Source organism: Idiotropiscis lumnitzeri, chromosome 3, assembly GCF_059441095.1.
Source record: "Idiotropiscis lumnitzeri isolate Australia: NSW breed Sydney's pygmy pipehorse chromosome 3, RoL_Ilum_1.0, whole genome shotgun sequence".
NCBI lineage: Eukaryota > Metazoa > Chordata > Actinopteri > Syngnathiformes > Syngnathidae > Idiotropiscis > Idiotropiscis lumnitzeri.
In genome coordinates this window covers 20,611,893-20,637,126 of record NC_142393.1, presented here as the reverse complement: position 1 = coordinate 20,637,126, position 25,234 = coordinate 20,611,893, and the positions used below count along the sequence as shown (strand labels likewise).

The 25,234-nt window shown below is 38.8% G+C and overlaps 1 protein-coding gene across 1 annotated transcript in view; it reads left to right on the top strand.

The window, feature by feature from the left end:
• LOC148340303 (diacylglycerol kinase zeta-like) overlaps positions 1-25,234 on the top strand; it is a 56,862-nt gene that overhangs the window by 23,631 nt on the left and 7,997 nt on the right. The window contains exons 21-31 of the mRNA XM_088289498.1: positions 100-186; positions 895-1,007; positions 1,147-1,247; positions 3,143-3,222; positions 3,326-3,370; positions 12,910-12,976; positions 14,627-14,667; positions 14,739-14,881; positions 15,080-15,169; positions 23,843-23,905; positions 24,012-24,068. Coding sequence (XP_088145624.1) covers positions 100-186; positions 895-1,007; positions 1,147-1,247; positions 3,143-3,222; positions 3,326-3,370; positions 12,910-12,976; positions 14,627-14,667; positions 14,739-14,881; positions 15,080-15,169; positions 23,843-23,905; positions 24,012-24,068 — 887 coding nt within the window. The remainder of the gene's footprint in view (positions 1-99; positions 187-894; positions 1,008-1,146; positions 1,248-3,142; positions 3,223-3,325; positions 3,371-12,909; positions 12,977-14,626; positions 14,668-14,738; positions 14,882-15,079; positions 15,170-23,842; positions 23,906-24,011; positions 24,069-25,234) is intronic.

Below are 25,234 nucleotides of genomic sequence, written 5' to 3'. Positions count from 1 at the left end.
ATGTGTCGTAAAAAAACAATTCTTCTACATGCGCTTCCTTATTTCCCCTGTCATCTCTATCAAAATCTTACTTTGCCCTTCATGTGCTTTTGTGTGCAGGCTACTCTTCAGGTTGGAGGTCATGGCGAGAGGTTGAATCAGTGTCGTGAAGTGACCCTCACCACCACAAAGGCGCTTCCTGTACAGGTACCTTCCAAATATGTACGCACATGAACACGCGCACACACACCCCCCCACACACACACAGTATTTACTAAAAATATCCTATCTGGAAGTCAAAACAAAATCTTTTCTATATTTGACCAATCAGAATTCACCAAATAATACAATTCTCCTCTAAATGATAGCTTTAAGTGTGTATGACGTATAAAGCACGATTAGTGCCCTGATAGGAGTAGAATTCATTCCGTTCACACTCTTAACTCAACACACTTGTATCTCAAATAATTTCTCCGCTGATATAAATGGAAATGCGGCTGCTTAAACAACACAGTACCTAATTAAATTTGTTAGCGCGTCTATGATGTGATTGCGTTATTTGTTAGTGTCGCGTTAAATTGAATGTCGTAAGGCAAAGCTGGAGTTCTTTTGTCTAATTTTTTTGTTTGACAGTAAATCCGTACTGATATGGCAATAATTTTTTAGCAATTGTTCAGGCCTCGTATCTTGAAGTTTTCCTTGCAAGTCAATGCTAAAAAAAAACAAAAAACAACAAAACATCAATAATTTGATTTTGTGACTGTATTTCTTCAAAATTCAATATAATTTTCATTGTAAAAAAGTCTGATTTACTTTAAAAAATAAGGACATTTCCAACTGATGCCAAATTTTTGAAAAGTCACATACTGTTTTTTGAATATGTGACATGCCCTCATTTGGATTGTTCATGTTCAGGTGGATGGGGAACCATGTAGGCTCGCTCCCTCCATCATCAACATCAGCCTCCGGAACCAGGCCAACATGGTGCAGAAAACCAAACGGCAGGCATCGTTGCCACACTTCAATGAGTGAGTCATGCACTTGATGTTTTAAATGAAAAATCCTACTTATTTCTTTTATTACTTATTTATCAACTTTACTATTTTTGAAACAATGGTCAAATTAATCGTTTTCTTTAAAATGGATACTGTCGTCTTTGTATGTCAGCCAACAGCCGGTCCCCGAAAGGCTAAGGCTTCGAGTCAGCAGAATCAGCATGAGTGACTATGACGCCCTGCACTATGACAAAGACAAATTGCGACAAGCATGTAAGCAAACACACACTATTGGTTGTTTGTCTTCGTGTGCCCTGCGATTGTTTGTCAACCAGTTCAGCGTGTACACCGGCTGCTGCTCGAAGACAGCCGGGATAGGCTCCAGCACCCCTGCGACCCTCGTGAGGATAAACGGCTTAGATAATGGATGAATTGATATTTGCAGTGTAGCAGACGTCATAAATGCAGTGTTTTCTTTTTTCTTGGAACTTATAGGCTCTTCTTTTGTCTCATTTGGCATTTTCCTCATTCCGAAGAAGCTCTCCAAAGCTTGCTTTTTACTAGATTTTGCAAGCTTATGTGCTTATTTTGTTTTACGTGAGGTTTGTTGTGCAGCGAGGCACTGGCCAGACGCACCTGGTTTTCACCTTGAAACTTATTGCAGACTTTGATGCAAAATATTTGAATTAGAATTATAGTTCTTTGTATAGTCTGTCTTTTGGGCCCTGATGGTGATCACTGTTCAATAATATTGAAGAAACTAGTGTTATACATCTCATTTTGTTAGTAGCGGTTGATATACTGTATTTCTCAATCACTTTACTGCACTGTGGCCGATTAATGAAACAAGAATAGCATGTTGTTGCTATGTTGACCCTCCCAAGTATGGCGAGGCAGGGTAGCTAGTGATTATAGTAGTATTTCATCTTCATGTTTGAATTGGGACTTAAACTGCCTGTTGATGACTAAGAGCAGAGCTACGGCCTGAAAGTCAACAAGACTATTTTCATTTGTGTTTCCATCATAGCCACTCTTGCCTTCACCAAGTGTGCCAAGATGAAAGAGGATTAGTCCATTTTGTCATTATTCCCATTTTACTCTACATGCAATTCTGAGTACGACCACAAGGTGGTGTTGTCATGACACCACAAACATTTTCATGTTGGCGGCTTTGTCTCTGTGATTTGCATAAAATTGGTGTGTGTAGCACAAATCCCTGAGACTAATCTGTGGTGGAGAATATGTATATAAATTGAAGAACCATATGAATATGATACGGCAGTAAAGAACCACAAGAGGGACTACATTTAAATTACATTTTTTTGTTCTTGGTTCCAGTGCATTATTCATTGTTCATTTTTTATTAATTTGTTCTGAATGCCTGTAGTTTGCCTTTTTTTCATCATGCAAATCAAGCTTAACACTCTATACATTGAATGTGGGAAAAATACATTTTCTGTTGCGGCTTTGTATCATCTTGGTATTGCATCTACTCTTGTAAGATAAAGTGGCGTGGCTTTTTCAAGATGGACAATAAGGCGGTACTTGAAGAAAAATTGGATGCATGGTCAAGCCAGCTGAAGAAAGCGCTAAATCCGCAAATATTATTTTACATTATATTCAATATGCCAAATAGCATATAGACACACCTCAATATTCTGGAGTAAATGTTTTTGGATTGATTATACCAAAATGTATGGCCAAAAGACACCTTTTAGAGTGCCTTGGAAATTCTTTTGTACCCTCCGCCTGACTGAGACCTTTTGAAAAGTGAGATCTCTCTGAGCCAGTCGAAAGTCTGCCAACCGTGGCTTGTGCTGTAAGCCTACGAGAACATCTTAACTTTGTTTGTGGTTAATCATAGACACTTTAAATGGTGGCAAGTGTTGAGTTTAAATCCGATTGGTTAATTCTGACCACGGCCACACACCAATTATAGGATGTGCGTACTACAAATAGCTTATTTTTACTTTCCTTCTCTCCCCAAAAAATTGTTCACTTAAGTTTTACATAGTTGTATGAAAATGTTCTAGAATGATTAATCTCAGCCTCATTAATTTATATCACAAAATGCTGACATTTGAACAGGTGAGTGTGGACTTGTTTTTTTCTGTACCTACCTTGAACAAGCGCTGGTAAGTAATTGTTTTGTGTCTGTATGTCCCTAGCTATTCCACTGGGACTTATCGTGGTTCCTGGAGACAGCGACTTGGAGACGTGCAGAGAACATATCCAGCGTTTACAAGAGGTAAGTGGTGGAGTTGATCTGACTAAGGGATATCATTCCAGTGACATTTCTTAATGTCTGGGGTATTTTCTATCACGTCTTTTCACTCTTCCTATTTCTCCAGGACTTCTCCTTTGTCCACTCTTCTTTGAGATGTGTGGGACTTCAGGTTGGTCGTGAGACGCTGGTGTGTGTAGTCATTGAGATGTCTTTTGTACTGGCATTTTCATTTTTCGTGATGGTGATTTTGTGTTTGTTGATTTCCGTTGCGTACTTTGTGGAGGTTTTGTGGAGGTGGTTAGCCAGCTGGACCAGTTAGATGTCATCGGCAAATTAGAGATTTGCCAGTATGATGTTAAGTATCGCGGAAGTGATGCAACTCTGTCTGACTGCAACTGAGTAGTGGTATCATCCTGTTGTGGTCCATTCAGCATATGCTGCTCCAATTATTTACTTTGAGCTGTTAGATGGTATGGATCACCAGCTTTTGCTTTTCTTTGTTCTTCATTTTGGTGGTTGTGATACAGAAGAGCATCATAATAACCCGGTCAGATAGCCAAACGGACAGATCAGTTAAAATTCATTTTCCAGCATTCGATTAGTCAGCGTGTATTGGTAGTAAAAGTGAACTTTTTATTTTCTGAAAAAGGTTTTAAGTCAATTAAGTATCAAAACACACTGCCATATTAGACATTTTCGACCACCTCACGTAATCACTGTGACGTCACGCTAGACTGTTCATTTGTTTCCTAGTCTATTGTGCTATAAAAATGAAGTTATCAGAAATTGATTATCATGTCTACACTTGTGCAAATAAATTTAGCTGATAATTGGTTATGTTTTAGGGATAGAACTGGCATAGAAGGCTTGCAGGCTGACTGCATTGTCAGGCATTGCACTACTAATGCCTCTTCCCCCCCCCCCCCCCCCTTTGCTTCTAAGAAGAACTATTTTATGGACTAATTTATGGACTTCTTTACGAGCCCATCTGACATTTTTATAGCACAATAGACCAATAAACAAGTCCGAAAGAAACATTTCTAGTGTAAAGCATGCATGACGCCACAAGGAAGATGTGCAGTGGTCAAAAACATCCAATATGGTGGCGTTTTTTCATACTTTAACGGCTTAAACCATTTTTCAGCTATTGATGTTTGTGTATTCCTTGTACACACTGACTAATCAAATGCTGGAAAATGAATTTGAACCGGTCTGTTCTTTTAATGACGTCTATAAAGCAGCGCTAATGCTCTCTATGGTGCTGACAGCTTTTTTCCACAGAGGATATGAAGGTTGAATATCAGCAGTGGCAAGGACGGTTCGGATGCTTAGATGATATTTGGTAGTCTCCCCTACTGCGCAAACTTGGGCTAGCCTTGCTGCCAACACAAATAGGGGTGGTTCTAATCTAAACCAGCCCCACTATTTTGTAAGAGAAGGCTGAAAGCACAGAGAGGCTCACTTGCAGGCAGTTTTAGAAATAAACTGAAAAACAAACTGTTACTTGGTTGTTTAATTTCATGCTTTATGGATGGGCAAACCAAACAAAAGTCAATTTGCCATAATAATGTACTTGTTATGAAAAAAAAAAGTAAAGTGATCTGATGGACACAAATTCTGTGATGAGAGCACAGAAAGGATGTCTGCCTGTAAATGTTAAGTTAATCTCTTCAGATAATCATCTGAATTTGCAGTTTACAATTTTTTTCCCGTGCACATAACGCTACTGCGACATTCTAATAATTTCAGTTTAATTTTTTTTTTCCAGGGTCATCACTATTTTTCTCTTTGCCTTTACAAGTATCGCAACAAAACCAAAGGAAAAAAATGTGGAATTAATTCTTGACATGCTTACAGTGCAATATTCCCAAGAGATATGCTAACATCTTTTCAAGAGTTGCTGGTCTCATGTGACTTCAAGCACGTTTGCCGTTCTACCAAGTTTGATCATCCCCTATGCTACTCACAACCCCGAGAGTGTATAGAGTGTGTTCTTGGTCTCTGGGTGAGTTAATTAATTTTGTTCCTGGGCTTCTATCTCAGTGAAAGGAACAATATGTCTACGTATTTGCAGAAAAAGAATTCCAATCCATAAATGAAACAGCGGCTATGGATCGAGTCTGCTAATTAAGATGCACTTGCTACAGGTTCTCTGTACAGTAATTTCAGTGATTTTCACGATCAGCTTCGGGATGTGACTTTCAGAGGTTAACGAACCAGTATCGCACCAATTAAAAAAGACGTGCAATTAGGAAGTAGAAGACTGCTCTGCCAATAGTCCGACACTTTTTCAAGTTTATTCAGTTTCTGCTTGGTGATGGTTTGTTCGGTTTCTATCACACATTATGAACGCTTGCATTAACCAGTAAAATGTCTCAACACAGAGGTAAAAGTTTCATGAAAAAGGTAAATACGGTGCCGGTTGTGATGGCCCGGCGGGCAAGTGATTGACTACTGAAGGCTTCCACCTAGAGATCAACATTTGCTTCCTTTCCAGTAGCCTGTTTGATATTCTTTAAAAGCACACATCAAATGCTGGTGCGCACAACAAACACCCACACACCAAATCTGAAAAGGTTCTTCACTCGAGGGGTTGCATTGCACAACACAAAAAGTACACATTTTCACAAATAAAATATAACCCTTGCATTTAGTCCAAGTTATGGTTCCAATAAAGGAATGTGCTGTAACTTCTGTTGTAATAATGCTTTTTTAATACTTCTGGGGACTCGCTGAGACACAACAAAGGTGAGATAGACAATTTTTACTCATTATTTATAGTGTGTTTTTTTGAACCCACACTCTGAACTGCCCATTGCCCAGAAAACACAATTACAATATTAGAGATATACTAGGAGTCCGTTTCTGGTACAGATGAGAACTACTGATATAATCCATGACGTATATTAACTCTTACATAGGCACATTTTATCATCCCAATTCAAAATGTTGTGCATCATAAGATTTTCTGCTCATTTCTTCCCAATAAGCCTCTTATCTTCACCTGTTATATGTCTCTTATATCCTTATTATTGTAGCGGATCTTACTTTAATAGCGCTTCACGTCGTAGTGCCGTAGCTCAAGGGATTGAAACCCAGTCAAAGGAAAAATTGTTCTGCTTGTTAGGATGAGTAAGATATTACTTTACAGGCAAGATAATAACCTTAGAAGAATGTGGGACAACTATTTAAATTGGCCAATTAGATTGTTCTGAAGTCATCCCTGTACTGCTCACAGCTCCTAGCGGGCACATTTGCATCAGGATATGTTCTTATATATTGACCACTCATAGTCCTCTGCTCATTTCTCTCACCGAATGCCTGAGTGATGGGCTTAATATGATCAGGATTTTGGAGACAATCAGCGGGTTTTGAAAAAAAAATAAAAGATGGAGGAATACATCTATTTAAACAACTTTTTATATCTACTCTAAAGTCATAGCAGCAATACATTAGAAGAAATTCCCCAAAATGCTGAGAAACATTAAACATAACATGTAATGTTTACAACACCTTCAATCTTCTCTGACATTAATGAAAGCAAAATTGCATAAACACCGCCACTCATTCAGGTGGCTGGAGCCTTTGCTCAAACTACTGCTATCTTGGTTCAACAGCTGTAAACAAGTCCATACACTTACTTTGCAGCTACACCTGCTCCTTTTTGGCTTGTATTGGAAGCAGGCTGTTGTACAATTCTCGGAACCCATTGACCGCTAGGATTATTTTTTTTTTTTATCCATCTTGTGTGTGACGAAGTAGTGCAGAATAGCCAAGCCATTTGGTTCTTGTGTAGCTGAATAGATTCTCTCCTATCTACTCAAACTGTATTGACTTGATATGTAATTGCGTGGCGAGAAAAGCTCGACTCACATTCGATGTGACCGCAGCAGATCTCTTATACTTGTTTAGGAAATTTCTTGCGCATCTGTCAACAATGGAGCAAGTTTCGTGTTTTGTTCAAATAACTCGCCTGCATGCTGGTTGTATTTGTGATGGGCTGAGGGTACGTGGCCGGAAGTTCACAGCACATATTATGGCTCATTAAAGATATTTTGAATTAGAAATGTTAAAAATAGATAAATAAATAGTATTTTATTGTGCATAAATTGATTTTTTTTTTTTTTACTTACCAGTCATTCCAAAAAGATAAAAAAATCTAATCGAAAGCTATTTGTGAATTTATGGTCAGAGGCGCGAAGGCGGTACTTCTTGCACCTCCCAGCGCAAATTCTTTCTGCTCATGAGACGAGGCTAAAACCAGATTAGCTTTCGGCTTCACATTTACGCTACAGCAGCACAGAATGACCCCAGGGTTAACGAGGTCATGTTTGCAGTAATGTCTTATTTCGCGGATCAAATCAATGATGTCAGTGATAGATTGAGCAAATTAGGACATTACAAGATCAGCGATTTTACAACATCTACTTCTCTGACATTAATGAAAGGAAATGCATAAACATCACCAGTCAATCAGGAGGCCGGGGGTTTAGTTTAAACTTTAGCTAATGCCAAATACTATTTCTATCTTGGTTCAACAGTTGTAAACAAGTCCATAACCAAACCAACATGATAACCGGAGAGCTTTCTGTGGGTGAAAAACAAGCAATTGTAAACGTAAAAAGCAAAAGCGCACTACTTGGAACCTTTGAAAGAGTGCAAGCTGCTGAGTTAGCTGCATGAGCGCCAGCGGTGGCGGTGCGGGTTGACAGCCCGAGCAGAGGTGTGACTGGATAGCTCATCTGTGAAACTCAGCGGAGGTTATCTCATGGCTCGGGCACGCATGATGGCAGCATGCAACACATGCTAGCGGCAGCAAAATGAAAGTCATTACATATGTTACATTACAAACATTTTGTCTGCCAGTACAAATACAAGATGCAGCCAAACTGATTGCACGATTCTTCATCATGTTGCCAAACACTCTGCCAAAACCACAATGCAGGTTATTAGGGAAAATAAGTGGAAATTTTTAAATAAGCAAGCCAATCTCTGGTGCATGCATTTTACCTGCTAAAGAGGAGAGTAACCTCCCTCTAACAAACAATCGATGGAAGTAGTGAAAGCCTGGAAAAGTGTTGCAAAAGATGAATGAAAACAAATAAATTGCCCTCACTGTTCAAGTATTTTTTAGAGGCGAGCGTTCCGAGACAAATATACATAGAGTATACAAACAACCTCCTATAGAATTCAATCAAGGCTTGGAGCTGATAGCTATGCAGAAAGCTCATCTCCTCAATCGTCCTCCATTTGTGTACCTCTCGCTCATGCCTGCCTTTATCCCTTTTTATTTTTTGTCTGTCTTTCATCTTGGCGGCCAGGGGGGATCTTGCCTCTGGGATTCTTGCGACGCTGCGATGCTGTCATGCTCTGTCACCGCGACTTGTGTGAAGTAGGGAACGCGGTCGCTGTGCTTTTGACGGCATGCTGGCCCAGCGCCACTTCAATTGTGTACAGAATTCAAGCAGTGTTGCCGTCCGTTGCTGTTTCTCTGCCACCCGGTACAAAAAAAAAGCAAACTGTAATTTGCTTGTTATCTTTTAACAGCGTTATGCGTTATGCTTTGTACATCAACGCTCGTTGACTCTTATTGTGGACATTTAATTTTCAGAATGATCCTGTATTTCATTTTGGTTTAACCTTTGATGCTATATGAATTAATCTAGAGAGTTCATAAAATGGATGGATGGAGTTGAGAGTCGATGTGTCGCTGTGTTGCATAGCAACCAGAAGGATGCTGTACTGTTTGATCTCCTGCTCTCTGGTGACTGATGATGCTCATTGGTTCTGTTTACTGATGGGATGTATAGTGTGCAGTCACTTTGTTAGCAGCACAATTCATCTAGACATGCAAAGTAGCAATGTTAAAGAATGGCAGTGTTGGACATAAAAAATTTAGCTCCCCAAGATGGCCCATTTTTCATTAACAAGTTCAGTTCATATATGTTTTAATCAGGAAACCGAAGTTAGTTATCATTATCTTTTTTTATCCATTAATTTTGTAGAGATTAGGGAATAAGTGACAACTTGTCGCCTTCATTCAGTAAGAAATATTAATAGCAGTGAACGCGACTGCTTGAGAGGTCAAAGCCATCCGTGACATGAAGCCGCAGGACAGCTGGAGCTAATTTTGTTGCGCTAACACCTTTTGTTGTAACGGCCTGAAGCTAGTTGTTGTCTTTAGCTGTGATGTTATCCTACTATTAGGCGGGGAGGGATGGGGGATAATAAACATTCATGATTGCCTGATGGCTGCCCGCTATTGGTTAAATAATACAAGTTAAGTTCTAAAATCATGATTACTGCATCAGGTGTATCGAAGCCCCACGACTATTACGGTCAATGTAAGATCATGATTAAAATGTTAATGTATTTAGTTCTCAAGTGATTAAAAAGGAAGAAAAACTAAGTAATCAACTTTTTACCCATTGTATTGTGATGCCCCATAAAGACAACCTTGAACAATTATTTGCATTTTGTTTTCACTATTGTATGAATTGTATTTGTATTTACCTTTGGGAGCAAATACAACTTCATGTCTTGTGTATGATGCTACAGGCCTGACCGCAACTCTCATGAGGATAAGCAGCTCAGATAATGGATGGATGGACTTTTTCATTCCCAACAGATTGGACGGGGAATATTAGTGAACACATTCTGCCATTTTCAGATCTCTCTAGAGATGTTAGGTCAGGCACGAGTTTGAGCCACTCAAGGGTATTTTTTTCACCGCAAGCCGCTTAGTTTTCTTGGCTGTGTGCTTCGGATCGTTGTCTTGTTGGAAGGTAAATTTTTGCCCGTCTGCAGTCTGGGGCAGGTTTTCATCAAGGATCTCTCTCTACTATGTTGGATTCATCATGGCTCGTCTCGCCATTCCTGCTGCTGAAAAACATGCCCATGGTGTGATGCTGCCACCACCAAGACTTCAATGGTTGGTTTCATCAGACCAGGGAATTTAATGCACATGGTCTGAGCGCCCATTTGATGCTTTTGAAACTTTGGAGTGGGCTATCGAGGGACTTTTACTGAAAGGATTCCATCTAAGTCGTTATACAACCAAGGCCTCATTTGGTGAAGGGTTGCATTCAGTATATGGTTGCCCTTCTGGAACATTCTCCCATCTCCACACTGAAGCTTCATCAGTGGGACGTTCAGTTTTTTTTTTTTTTGTATTGTCACCTCCCTGACCAAAAGCCCCTCCATGCTGGTTGTTCAGTTTGTCTGGTGGGAACCACTTTGAAGAGTCCTGGTGTTTTCAAACATCTTCCATTTATAAAAAAAATTGTGATCTCTTTTCGTGTTAGAACCTTGAATACAGAAGAACATTTTTAAAATTGATTTCTCCGATCCATGCCTTGATACAATATTGTCTCAGAGGTCTTCAGGTTCCGGTGGCTTACCATGTGGTCTGGGCAGAATGTCTCAATTGGGGGACCTTCTATAGACAAGTATATATTTTGCCACATTATGTCCCATCAATTAAGTTTAGCCTAAAATATAGGTGAAGGAATTAGATGCACCTGAGCTTACGTTGGACATGGTCAGCGTAAAAGGGATGAAAAATTAAGCACATGTGATTAGAGTTTTTCTTTTGTTTTAGTTTTTTTGGTTTGTTTTTTTTCATTGTGCAAATATTTTACATTAAGATGGAACAGAATCTTGAAATAATGAATGGCATATTACTTCACCTTCATTTACCAATTTAACATAAACATCATGTTACACATGTTATACAGTTTTTGTAAATTATTCAACATTTCCTATTGATTCATATTTATTGTATCCCACAATGGGAATCCTGTAGAATACTGTTCCTCTATTTGCCACATCCTCCACTTCAGCAGTTATTTGTGTACACCTTTCAGTTTTAATTGCATCACATTTTGTGTGTGTGTCACCGTTCTGACAAGTTTTGCTCGATTCATTCAAGCACAGTTTAGTTGAAGCATCGTCTGAACTGCTGGTGCCCATAATGTGCATCTTTTCAATCAGTGACGGGATGGAAGTAATGATAATTACAATATAAGGAGGAATTAAGGCAGGGTGTCAACAGCAGGCTGGCCATGGTTGAGAAGTTGCCCGTGTAATAGAATGTTGTCACTTGAATTCTGAACAAAGGACAAAATTGCTAATTCTGCTACTGGGTTACTTGCACTTGATGGATTTCTGTTTTATGGAGAGATTTTTACCAGCTGCAATGTAGCAGCTTTCTGATATGCATTTGTGTCCCTCTGCAGAAGAGGATTAGGACCAGTGAAGAAATAAAAAATAAACGGCAGGATTCTGATTTTATTCTCAGAATTTCCACTTTAAAGTGAGAATTCAGAACTTAAAGTGAGAAATCTGATGAGTCAGAATTTTCTGACTTTATTAAAGTCAGAATTCTGAGAATAAAGTTTAATTGAATTACTTTGAAATTCGTATGAAATGCATTGACATAAATTAAAATCGGTTCTCTATATTAAGCACATTTCCAAATATTGGTTTGTTTGGATAAAGGTTAAATCAAAATAAAATTAAAAACCAACTCAAGTGTTTCTTTTTGTTTTCTTTAACACTGTGCATTTTCCTAATTTACTCCTGTGATTTCACTACCTTACACATTTGAACAAAATACTTGTTGCCTAAGAAGAGTGAATTTTGTTTGCAAGTATTTCGTTTTATATTCATGGCTAGTTTCATAGTATTAGTGCAACTCAGCATATTGTATAATTTTGGTTTCATTTTAAAATGCACTAAACAATTGCAGCCAAAACGTTTAAGGCCGCAAAGTTGAATGTTGTATCATCTCATTAATTTGTACATATATGAAGAATCAAGCTGTAAACTAAATATGATTATATACGAGCAGCAACTTGCTGGTGCGACATGCCGCAAATTACATATGATCCGATGAGTCGACTAATCGCGACTACTGTTGGTGATTAGTCGACTACCAAAATAATCATTTGCATCAGAGGAAGTTATATTATATATATTATTGGTGGTTGAGTCTAGGACTATTGCGAGTTTAACTGTAACAGTACTCAATTCGCATTTAAATGTTTAGTGATATTATACCTGGACCGATTGGAGAATCTTCTGCCACTGAAGATGATGCATAGCCATCTGCCTTATTTTTATAAAACTTGATCTTAATCTTTTTTTTTTTTCATTATTTCAAAATATTCTTTGGCTTTTTGGGGGAACCTTTAGGTATGATCTGACATCCTGATGTCTGTCTGGTCAGTCGTTACTCAACAAACGCAGAGGAACTCCAAAACGTGTGGTTCTTTGATATGTTGGCTACGAATCAGAGCAGAAGGAAAACGGAGGCGGCAGATCATATTACTGGACTTGTCTCAGAATACATCACACAAGATTTGGAACATGTAGTCTAAGACCAAATTGGTACCAAAGGAAAAGGTGATAATGTTATGTCTTCTGGCAGTTCGAAACCAAAGGTTAATTGGATTTCAAATATGCTGTCCGTGTTTGGATTTCTGACAGAACAATATAGTGAGAAAGGAATTAAATAAATATTATTGGGTGAAATGCAGATAATGTCGCTTAAGCTTACTAAAAGGTCACATTTATGTTGCTCTATTATATCTGTTGCTAAATGTTTAAGGTTGTGGCTGCACATTCCGTGTTGTGTTTTCCTTTCTCATTCTTCAGGCTCCGATTCGCTCTCTTAAAAATTTTAAAAAGTCCTATTTTTTTTTCTAGGAGGAAGCCGTCAAGACGAAGAATATTTCCTCACAGCGTTTGTCGCCAAAGTGGTGTTTCCTTGATTGTAAGTATCATCACTCATCAATATTTTCCATGAATAGTCTTAATTACTGTTCATTACGAGTATGAAGTATAGTTGCACGAATTAAAATGATCTCTCTTTATATATGCATGAAGATCAACATGTCCTCACATTGACTTGTGCAAAACGGCTGTCAGTACAGTCCGATCTGACCATGAAGACAAAAGGATCAAAAAAGAACATGAATGTTAAGATTTTAAACAGCAGTTTTGAATCAAACCTTTTTAAAAAAAAAAAAAAAAAAAGCTCGCCTGGAGGCTGATAGAACTTTGCAGCTAAACTTTGCTTAAATAACTATGTTTCATGTTTTCAGCTGCTCAGATGGCTGCCTGAGAGACAGCCCACACAGTTCATTATTTTCACTTGTTAACAGTTTTTGCTTTATCTGCCAACCCTGGGCTTCTAAGAAACTTGTGCCTCCTGATAATGATAATAAACACTGCTGGCATGCAGAACATTGTCAAACACATTGGGCTTCTGTCAAACCCGTCATTATTAGAGTTAGGGGCTACTTTTTTTAAAACCGTCGGCACATCATCATTTTCATGTTCTCCCCCTGCATGGATGTTTTCTCCTGGTACATCGGCTTCTTCCCACATTCCAAAAAACATACATGCTAAGTTCATTGAATTATCGAAATTGCTCTTAGGTATGAATGTGCGTGTGAATGGTTGTTTGTCTAAATGTGCCCTGCGAGTGGCTGGCAACCAATCCGTAGTGAACCGTGCCTCTCGCTTAAAGTCAGCTGGGATAGGCTCCAGCTCTCCCGCAAGCCTAATGAAGATAAGCTGGCTGTGTAAAAGATGGATGGATGAATGGTTTTAAACCTGGCATCACGGCGGAATAGTTAGTTTAAATGTTTTCTACAGTTTACTTCCACATCAAAAAAATAATTGGAGTCTAAATTGGCTATGTCAGTGTACCCAAGTGGCGTTAAGAAAATGAGTTAGTGCTTAAAACCTATTAGATAAAAACAATACATTGGGAAAAATGTTGTCACTGAAACCCCCAAATAATTAAACCAAATCATATTTGCCAGTGAATGTGACAAACATTAGTTTAATTTGTGAGAGCCTTTGAAGAAGAACAAAAACATCTAAGCATCGAACATATTAGGAATGCCTAACAAGCTCAATAAATCCTTGCGGAATTTGAACCAAAAAAAGATGCAGTCAGTATGGAAGCAGTGGAAAAAATGTGATCACAACAGAGGAAATGAGATTCAGTGTCATTGTTATCCAGTGCAGTAAAAATAAATACATTGAAAGGAAACCTTACTCAATAAAACCTGCCTCACGGTGTTTTACATTCTAAAGTCTTTTGTGTTTTTCTAGCTCTGATGGTATTTTAGGTTCTAACACACCTGATTTTATGGCGAGGTGGGGTGGATACTGTAAACCAAGGAAAGATGGTTTATCTCAGTAAATGAGCAAAGGGAATTAGACAGATGTGGCATTTGGTGTTGGCTATTTCTGTTGGGCGAAAATTATGTTTATTATAGCAAATAGCTACATAATATCACCTCAACAACCTTTGAGTTCAATGAAAGGATTACTTAATAGAAAGAAAGTACTTTTGATTTCTGGTCTTTCCAACAAGTTCTATTCTCAAACACTGTTTATATCTCCACAGCTACAACAGCTGATCGTTTTTACAGAATAGACAGAGCACAGGTAGGTTTATCTCCTTTGAGGGTTTGATGATCGCCTTGATTCCCTGCCTGAAATGTCAATTGTTTCATCAGGAACATCTCAACTATGTGTCCGAAATCTCCCACGAGGAACTGTTTATCCTAGACCCCGAACTGATTGTAACAATGACAGTCGGCACCTCTCCAACTGCCATGCCTGACCTGGTTCATCCTTCTACCAGTTTGGCCAATAGCGGGTAGGTCAGAATACCCCCCCAGAATACCGCTGACTTGAACCACCCAATATTAAGTAATTGGTCGTAGGTTTGCAACGTGTGGTGTCTCTGAGACAAAATACACGCACTTTGAGCTGAGGTCATTGCATTCTATTAGTTCACCACTACACGGTTTTACACAATCTACCAGGTTCTAAACCTTTTTTTGGTCATCTTTAGGGAAAGCAGCTTAAATCAGAACCCCAATGATGATGTGTTTGTCTTCCCTGCGGCTCCCTGTAGTTCTCCATCCTCACCTTCTTCTCACAAGTAAGGACGGGCTTCCATTTGAAAGGAAATTTTCATTGATTTCATTTTCAGATTAATTTAGAAAACAACTCAAATGCACGTATTTCTTCGTGTTGAAGTGTGAAGTTTAAAAAATCCTTCCCTGCTGTAGGCTATTAATAGTTCTAGAATGTTTTGTTTTGTAAAATGTTTGAAAACAATGAATGACAATAATGCTGGTTCTCATTATGGTAGGCTGGAGCCTTATATGTGGAGTTCAAATCTTGCCAAAACCTCACACACTCACAAAACATGATTTACTCACGCCCAAGAATTCGCAAACACACTCTGTGTGTTTTGCAAATACAAAACTTCATTCACAAACTCATGAATTTAGTTTTGCACATGACAAATGTGCCCATCAAACAAATAAATCCTGCATCAGATACAAGTACAGCATGTTTGACACTAACAAAGAAACATTTTTTCAATTACGGAAAAAATATCCCTCAAGTACAAACTACAATCTTCCAAGCATAGAAAAATATACTTGAAGGAAAAAAAGAGAAGAACTCAAGTACAAAAAAATCCTTCACGTAAAGCAATTCTACAAGGATGGAAAACTGTCACGTCATTTTCGACACGAATTTACCACCTTGCAAATCCACACACAAATGCCAGTGAACTCACACTCCACAACAGCAGGTGGCGCTGTTCAATTCAATTAGATTAAGGACACCACAACGAAGTAACGCCGATCTCTCCACCCCCAAATTACAATCAATTATCCAGAAAGTTTACTGGCATTTGTTTGTGGGTCTGCAAGGTGGGAAATTTGTGCCAAAAGTCACGTGACAGTTTTTCCTAGTTGCAGAATTGTTTTATTATTTTGCGTACTTAAAGCTTGTTCTGTTTTTGTATTTCAAGGATATTTTTTTTGTACTTGAAATATTTTTGTTGGTACTTAAATGATTTTTTTTTAATTGAAGAAATGTTTGTAATTGTAAAACATGAAGCAAGATGTATTTGTTTGATAGATACATTTTCATGTGCAAAAGTTTGTCAACGATGTTTTGTATTTGCAGGACACTGAGTTTGTGAATTGTTGGGTGTGAGTAAATCACGTTTTCTGCTTTGTGAGGTTATGTCATGATTTGAACTGCATACTTAACAACTTTATGAAACATCTGTGGGACGAAGTAAAACTCGAATCTTTTCACGAATAATTGGTCAGGTGTCCACATATGTTTGTCCATATAGTGTAACAAGTGTGCTGTTTTGGAAGCTTGAAAATGAATGCGTAAATGAAGTCACACTGAACACACACGCTTCAGGAGGCATATTGGAAGCTTTAGTTACATGATGACACCCATACAGAGAACATAGTGTAGTAGGTGCTGTGGGATGAAATTGGCTGGCTCGCTGTGAATACGGCTGTTGGGATTTCTCGAGCCTGTTAGACGCAAAAGCCTGCGTGAAGTAGGCAAGAATAATTCTCAGCCCTTTTTTTGTCTCTGTGCCTGGGTGTATGCATACACTATTTCCGTGTAGGAGTATACCGTACTCATGAATAATGGTGTTTATTTACATTTTCTCCTTTGCTGTGGGAGAAGCAGCTAAATGAACCCTGGATGTGTGTGTGCGTTTGTGTACGTGTGCATATGCATTCATGATTTTAAGCTTGCCCTGCCTCCACATGGCATGCATCTGCATTTAGAAATGTGCATACAGCATGGGAGCTACATTTATTCTGGCAGACACACACAATTAACTGACACATGCACATCAGTCAGTAGATTGCAGTTGCATTGTTCATTGCGAGAGAGAGAGAGAGAAAAAAGCCAACCGAATTTACACGGCCCTCAAGTTCATTTCAGCCTGTAATTAAATTCTTTTTATCGTACCATACCATCAAACCAGTTTATTTTAAATTTGGGAATTGTCTTGTCTATTTTCATTCATTTTGTACATCAGATGCCTCTTTTAAATAATAGAAACACTCGCCAATATTTTAGAATTTATCAGCTTCTTGTCAGAGAAAGAGAACACCACATCCAACTCAAATGAAATCATTTCATTCGGGCTCTTTAGCGAATACAAGTTGTAAATGTTCCAATGGAGCAAGTAGGATAGGATTGAACTGACACAACGTTGTAAATGCTTGGCGGCAGCACAGGTATTTAAGGTTACACTGGTTCCATTTCTCCTGCAAAACTGGAAACAAGGTTGGCAATTTAGAATAGTTGAAAAAGCAGTACTCTGCTGTTAACTGCTTGGGAAGAAGAGAATTATAACCAATTGCGTTACTGGATTCTTCTTCTTTGTCTCCTTAAAAAAATCACTATGGATACATGCATAATTGCAGATTACTCCTTAAATTAATTGGCTGATTAATCGATAATGTATTTTTTAGCCGATTAGTCAGATGAGTTGTGAGGACTATTTTGCTGGTACAACCTATCATAGCAATCCCAAGGTAACAACCTGGTTGGATGCTCTGTGAGTGCTACGATCTGAGAAGTTGACATACAGGACAGCACAATATTGTGATCCTAACAGCGGAATATATTGCCTAATCTGTGAGCGAGTGTGTATGCATGTTTGTGTTGGCAGTCTGATTTGCAATCCTGAGTGGATCAAGTGGGCGGATGAGGTGCAGGGATGAGTCGTCCGAGAGGCATTTGTGCACTTTGGAGAGAGAGAGAGAGAGAGGGAGATTGAAATGGTATTGCAAAAAATAAAAGGGGATGGAGAGAGAAATGAAATGCATGTCAGAGCTCTTGAATCACAACGTTTTACTGTATTTCGATTTGTGCGCACACACACACACTCAACACACACAGACAAGCAGCGTAGTTTGCCCACGCTCGGCCAGAGGTGAACAATATCCCTCCCTCCCACGATAATTACATCCCTCTCTTAGCTTCTCTATATCACCTAGTCTCTCTCTCTCTCTCTCTCTCTCTCGAGCAAACACCTACACGCAAAAACATGTTGTTTTTTTTTCCTTTGGGTTTTTTTATTTTCTTCAAAATTTGCCACTGGGGTCATAATGTTCGAACAAACACTCCACAGCTCCCAAAAAATCAGGACAGTTGATGTTTATGGAAAGGTGTCCCAGGATATTAGTTTTGTCTTTTTGACATATACTGTATTATAGTATGAAGCAACTTTTATTTAATGCGGCTGTATCGTTATTTATAAAAATGGAAGGTTCCTCTCGTTATTGGACATAGTGATAATTGAGCATCTCTCTGTACTGCTTGCTGAAGAGCCTTTTTAAGTAACTTTCATCCAACCTTACTTTAAAATGCCTCATACCATGCAGTTGCAGCTGAATGATTTCAAGACAGTGCACTCAAATGTATGTGCCTGAAGAAATATGTACTATATCTCATCTGGCTCCCTTTTTCGCACCACTGCGTTCTTTTACTTTTCCAACTTACATGAATAACATATGGAGGAGATGAATACTTGTTCACCTTCTGCTTAATTAGGAATAGGAAATGTTGCGAAGAGAGGAAAAAAAGAATGACTAAAAAAACAGTGCCGGTAAGTGAATAATAGTTATGGATCCACAACACCGTGGCTGTGGAGGCGTGCAGTATTTATGCCGCTTATTGCCTGTTGTGTAGCTAATGAGGTAGATGGGGTTTAACCCTTCCACATCAGCAATTACGTTAATGAAATATTGTGGGATACGGGCTAATCCTGAATCATGATGTGTATTCTGTGATTCCATTTTTTTTTTTTATTCTTTTCAAACTGTCTGTATCTCACTGTGCTGTGACTGCTTGTGAGCTCTTTGTCGGGGCTTTACTAAAGGTCATAAAAGGTCGCAAAGCAGTTCTCCAAAAGATTGCATAAATGTTCTCCAACAGCTTTTACAGTTGGCAACTGTTTGCGACCTTTTAGGAACCCTGACAAAAAAAAGCAATGCTCACTACGTGCGCAAAAACTCACGGCTCAGTCGGATACAGGCTTTAGGCCAACTATTTGGATCATAAATCAAACACGCACTGTATATTTTATTTAAGCATGCTTGTAAAAACTGTGTGAAAATGTATTTTGTTTTCAACGAAAATCCATGATGTCACTCATCCTCTCAATATTTTCAAAGCTAAACTATCCACCGACCCGCAGCAACATAAAGACCATTAACACAATGTGAAGTGTCACTGTCACTTTCAGGGAGTTATTACAGCTCTTGTGGTTGAAACCAAATTAACATTTTCAATCGATAATCTACACTCAGTTGAAAAAAAAAAGAACAAAGTGCTTTTGTGACAGGAAGCAAAATGAAACTATTTTGCACGCTAGGGCAACCTGGCTGTGTTTGAATTCAACCAATCGCCTTTAAATGTGAGCGAGCACACAAGTCCCACGATTTAATAAAGTTCAACTTTTACAGCAGGCCTGTTCTTGCAGGTTTTGCTTTCAACTTGTAGCGGTGTGTATGGGAGATTTGCAGTGTCGCCGTCGCCTCCCTTTGTAATCTCCACACTTTCGTCAGGCCTCTCTACCCCGACACATAGACAAGACGCGAGTTTGTACGCGCTGAACAGGCACTATGAGGTCTTGCAAAAAAAATCTTGCAGGCTCTATCCATTTTGCTCTTGATGTTTTGTTCGCCTACCTGACCAGTTTTCTTCTCCTCTTAGCAATTTTGGAAGGATCAACAGTGTATGGCCATTTTTTTCTCCACTTGATGATGTTCCATGGCATACAATATTTAATGACATTTGCATTTCCATTGTACCCTTTTGTACCTAACTGATACCTTTGAGCAATGAGATCTGATGTTGTTGAAGCTCTCTGCGGACCTCTGTGGCTTGTGCTATGAAATGTGACTACAAAAATGTCAGGAAAAGCCTACCCAGATCTGTTGAACTTCGTTTGGGCATGATAAGCATGATTGCAGAATGTTTGAATGTGATTGTGCACTGTCACCCCCCCCCCCCCCCCCATTAGAAGCCGCTGTGCATACTTGTGCAGTCACAGTCATTTGTCTTCATTTTCCCTCTCGTAAGTATTTTTGTTCCAATCCAGTTGAACAGATTAGAGGTCACATTCGTTGTGGAAAAGAAATCAATTATTTGTATTGGTCTCACTTTGAAGAAGGTGATATATACATTTTCTGTCCACTTCATATTTAATTCTCACCCGTAATAGAACATTAACACTTAGCAAACTCTTACCTTTCGGTTCGTTACTCCGGAAGACTTCCAACTAAGAGCCTTAAAATATAAGAACATTTAAAAAGGTATTAAGATAGGTGCCATGTTGTTTTAGTAGTCTATGTTGTAGTTGGCGGCGAATAAAATAAGATGCTTCAAACTTGGGCCCACTTTAATTACTACTGTTTGGTTTGAACTAAAGAAACCTCATCTTAATTGGTGAGTTATTCTTTCACTAGTCAACTTGTTTTAAATAATATGACAAAATGATAACATTTCAATTTAAAGCGGAAACACTCATTAGTTTTTAGTTTCAAATAAGGGAGTATAAAAATGTGTCAGAAGCTCAACATTGTCCCTTGAGAGTTGTTGCTGTCCAGCAGTTTGTAGAGAATCCTGACATAGATTTTATGAATCTTGGTCCTGCTCTACTGAACCGTACTATTTTATAGCCTCTGCAACCTAGTTCTATCAATATGACACAGTACTGGGACTTAATCCTTTTTTTAAATTGAGAGTTAAAGCTTAACTTTCTTGCCTTTCTGGTTTACAACTTGAAAACTTCTGGCGTGTTCTTTGACTTGCCCATGAATGTATTAAGCAGTCTTTGAGCACTGTGAGCATTGACTAAATTAATGATCTCTCCCTTTCAGCACTTTTGCTTGCTTTCATAAGACTACAAACTGTGTGGCGTAGAACCGACTCTAATTAATTAATTAATCATGTCGGAGTTAGGTGAGAACCTTTGGAAAAGGACCAAGAACATCCACTCGATGCTGTTGTGATCGAAGAAGATTCATATCTTAAGCAAGAGTCCCAGGTGGTGCCCAAGTACTTTATGAAGCATTAGTTGAAGTGTTACTTTTGTTCAGACATTTTTAGTGCTATTAATGCTTTTATTTTAATCGGTTGCTGCTGCTGCTTCTTTTTTTTTTGTTTTTTTTGTTCTGCCAGTGGCTTAATAAGGCCTCTCAGCCAGCTTATGGAGCATCATATTGAAAAGAAATATGCTTATTTAAAATGTCTTTGCTACTTGTGTCATGCTTTGAGTCCATCTGTTTGTGAGCAGAAGATGTCGCAAGGAGTCAAGCCACAAATATTTTATGGAAAGCCCCAATTATAAAATTTTGATGGATTTGTATGTAATTTATTTTTTCGTCATGGAAGCTGCGCTGAATTACACTTGAGTTAGTGCAGCGGACACATTGCAGAACAAGGATAATGATAGAGATTGTGGTCAAGTGGAGGTGTCTCGATGTGGTGACAAATTTAGATGACCTGCATGATGAAAGAAAATGGACAGATCCTATGAAATCCTATCATTTCTGTTGTGCGAGCCCCAGATGGGACATGGATTTTCTTTTAATTGCCACAATACAGATATAACTAGGCTTTACACAATCAGGGTTTTTGGGGTCTATCAGCAATCATGTTTGAAAAAGAAACAGAAAAAACAAATACTCGCTCACAGATTCTATCAGATGGAGCAATGGATACCTATTCAAACAACTTTTTTATATTTTCTGTACAGTCGACCCCCTCCGAGTAGTGCACGGATGCCGAAGTCAATTTCCGAGCCCGCCTCCAGTCATAATCAGACAAGTGATATATTGAATTGACCATGGCAATAACTAAAAAGATAAAGCTAAAAAGAATAAACTTTGTGTCTACGGTAGAGTAAACATTGTTTGCTAATTTCAATGTACCCTGCCACCTCTAACTTGAACAAATTATAATCCTTCCACAGGTGGTCAAGAATAGAGACAGATTCAAGTGCACTTCCAATCGCTTTATTGAACAAATAGCAATGGACAAAAAACATACAGCCACGTTCATACTCCATGCAACGGCCACAACAGAAACTCAAACGTGCAGACGGGGTAACCTGAGATAACTAAGAGCCGACTACACTCTCGTTCGCTGCCATTCAGCAAACCGGGCAACACACATTTAAAGTCACAGATAAATACACTGTAGAATGTGAGGAACAATTATACCTGCATCTCATGCATATTTATAACAATTGTAGTATTAATTAGTAAAAAAAACAAAAAAAAAAAAAACGTTTCCCCTTGTCATGTGTGGTGCTCCGTTGTAATCCAAATCCGGTTTACTGTGCTCACAAAGCCAGGCCCGAACAGCAAAGCCTTAACTGATCCACCCCATCATCATAATCTTCATCATCATCAGTCATCGCAATGTCAGGATGAGAGCAATGATGATTACTAGCAGCTGTAATTAAATGTGTTTTCCAGTGTTTCACGAGCGGTTAGCGTGGGGCATGTGGATAACACGTCTGCCTCACGTTTGAAAAGCATCCCAAAACATCTGGGTTTACCTTGGCTCGGGCATTTCTGTTAGCAGTTTTCTCTCCCGCCTCCCTGCCTCGCATCTCACCCGACAGAATAAGCAGTAGATGGATGGATGTTTAAAATAGACGTTTGTTGATTTAGATTTCAGTAAGGACCGGGCATTCTAATATTAAGTTAAATATTGGACTTTAAAGAGCCATGGACTCGATGCACACACCACTTCCGCTTTTGGGGTACGGAGGCGTGCTAATTTCCGGTTACTAGTCTTAACGCATAGCGATAGCATTGATATACTCAAACTCTTTAATTATACTCACTGTCTGCTAAATTGAGTTACCATAAATGATATATCACCTTGACGTATTATCTCTCTAATTGCTCCATTTATCCAAGTGTCAGTGAACCAATCAAAGCGCCATATCTGATTTTATGAGCCATTTGCCGTTTCTCAGTGCATGCAGGGCCGTGTGTACAGACGCTCAAGTCAAACGGGGATGAAAAAAACCCACAAAATTCAATAAGCTTATGAAAACAAAAGACACCCAATGATAAAATAATAATACTGACAAGCGTAATACTAACTGCACAATGAGGATAAATGTTGCTAAGGCCTTCTAAACGCAGCTTCATGATGGAGCGTCTGCTGAGCTCAGCTGGGAGAAACGGAGAGAAATACGGACAGACCACCGTCATAGATTAGATGTTGCAACAATTAAAGTGTCTCGCCAAATGTATAAAATTTCCATTTTCTTTGTAAACGTGTTCAAATCAAAAGCTGAGCGCAATGGACGGTACATCACCGAATCGTCTGAGCAGCTTTTTCTTCGTCTTTAAAAAGTCGCAAATTTGGAGGACATTTCCGCCTTGAAAAGCACCAGCTCTGATGTTCAGTATTTAATATGCCCTACCTTAATCTACTGTACCACACTTTTAAAGAATGAGGTTATTTTTCCTCCACAAGGTGTCCCAGTCGCTTGGACTTGTGCCCATATTTGCAACAAACTGCTGAGCATATCGTCTATCATTGAAATGTAATGATTTTTGGAAGTTGTTCATAATTGTTTTTGTGGGTCGTCCTATGGGCTCTGTATAATAAAAAAAAAATTAAAAAAAAAATACAACCCATGGCTCCAGATCACAAAAGTTCTATGAACCCCTTCCATTTCTCTGTCGTTTAAAGTGTGTCGCAATACTTCCATTCAAGCACACTGTGTGCTGTCTTTTAGGATGCACAGTGACAGCTCTGTCTCAGCACTGAGTCCAGCACCTGAGGTTAGAAAGCTGCGAAGGTTAGTCGACAATTACATAACATAACATGAATGCTGGCTTGACAACCTCATCACCGTTTTATACTCTTTTTTTTGTTTCATGCTGTTACTGCTTTGTGGTGTGCAGAAAAGGTTGCATCCAGCGCTCCGTCACCACTAATGATGATGTCAAGCCAGTAATGAGGTCAGTACTCTCACTGTTTGACTTTTTGATGAAGTGTTCAGAATTCATGTGTTTTGCTACAAGTTTTATTATCCCAACAGAACAATTACATTTTCAGTATAAGAAAAAAAATCAAAGCACATGGACCTGTACTTACTTTGTAATTGTCTGCTTATCATTCAGCATCTTTCTCTCTGTTGTTGTTGAAAACAGAATTTTGTAAGTTTACGGGAGGGATGGGCAACTTTAATCGCAAGGCCCACATGCTTTGTCCACACAACTTCGAAGGCCAGACTTATTTATTAGAAATTAGACTTGATCTACATATAAATTATATGGATTTCCTTTAAATTCACACTTTTATTTATGATTTTTCTTCATGAACCACATCCTCAGAGGCCCATATTTATTTATAAACCAGTGTAGTCCTGCTTTTAAAATGTACCCACAATATTAGAGATTGTGGCAATATCCGCAATTTCAATTGCAGATCATGCACTTCAACTGAAAAAGGCTTCCTATGATAGTTGGCGCAATTCTAATAATCTATATTATATTACAGTGCGGACTCGCACCCAAAATCCTCATTCCCTATTCCTTTAGCTTTGAACTAGCGAATCCCAAATAGACTCAAATTGGTTAAGCCGAAAAACACATCTTAGTCCCAAAAAAAAAAATCGGATTTGATCATAAATGAGAAATGAAGTGCACTTAAACAGTACTTTATTTTCACCATATTTTGTCCAATACGCTTTTCCAAAGCTCACATTCACATTGACGTGTGTACACCGACTGACACGCAGCCACGTCTACCGACGGCGAGGTTATCCTTTTTAGTTCAAAATGACTTCGTTTTACCTCCAGGATCTCTGGCCATGCGCTGGTTAATGACAGAATCCAGGATGTTCTTTTGGACCAATGTAAAATCCAATCGCTTACGTCATACCAATTGCTAACTAGCGCTATGGTAAACCTTTTGTATTTTATCTACTCTGCGAGAGAGAGGCCAACAGCGAATAAACAAAAACTTTATATGCTGTCTAGCTGAGCTTCATTGACTGACTGCTTAACAGTTGAATTTTTAATGCTCATTTGAACGCAGCGTGCTGTCACAAACAGCATGCACTCCCCACATGCGTAATGTTGCAGCAACCTTCACAAGTTCTGTGGTTTCCTATAGTTTGGGG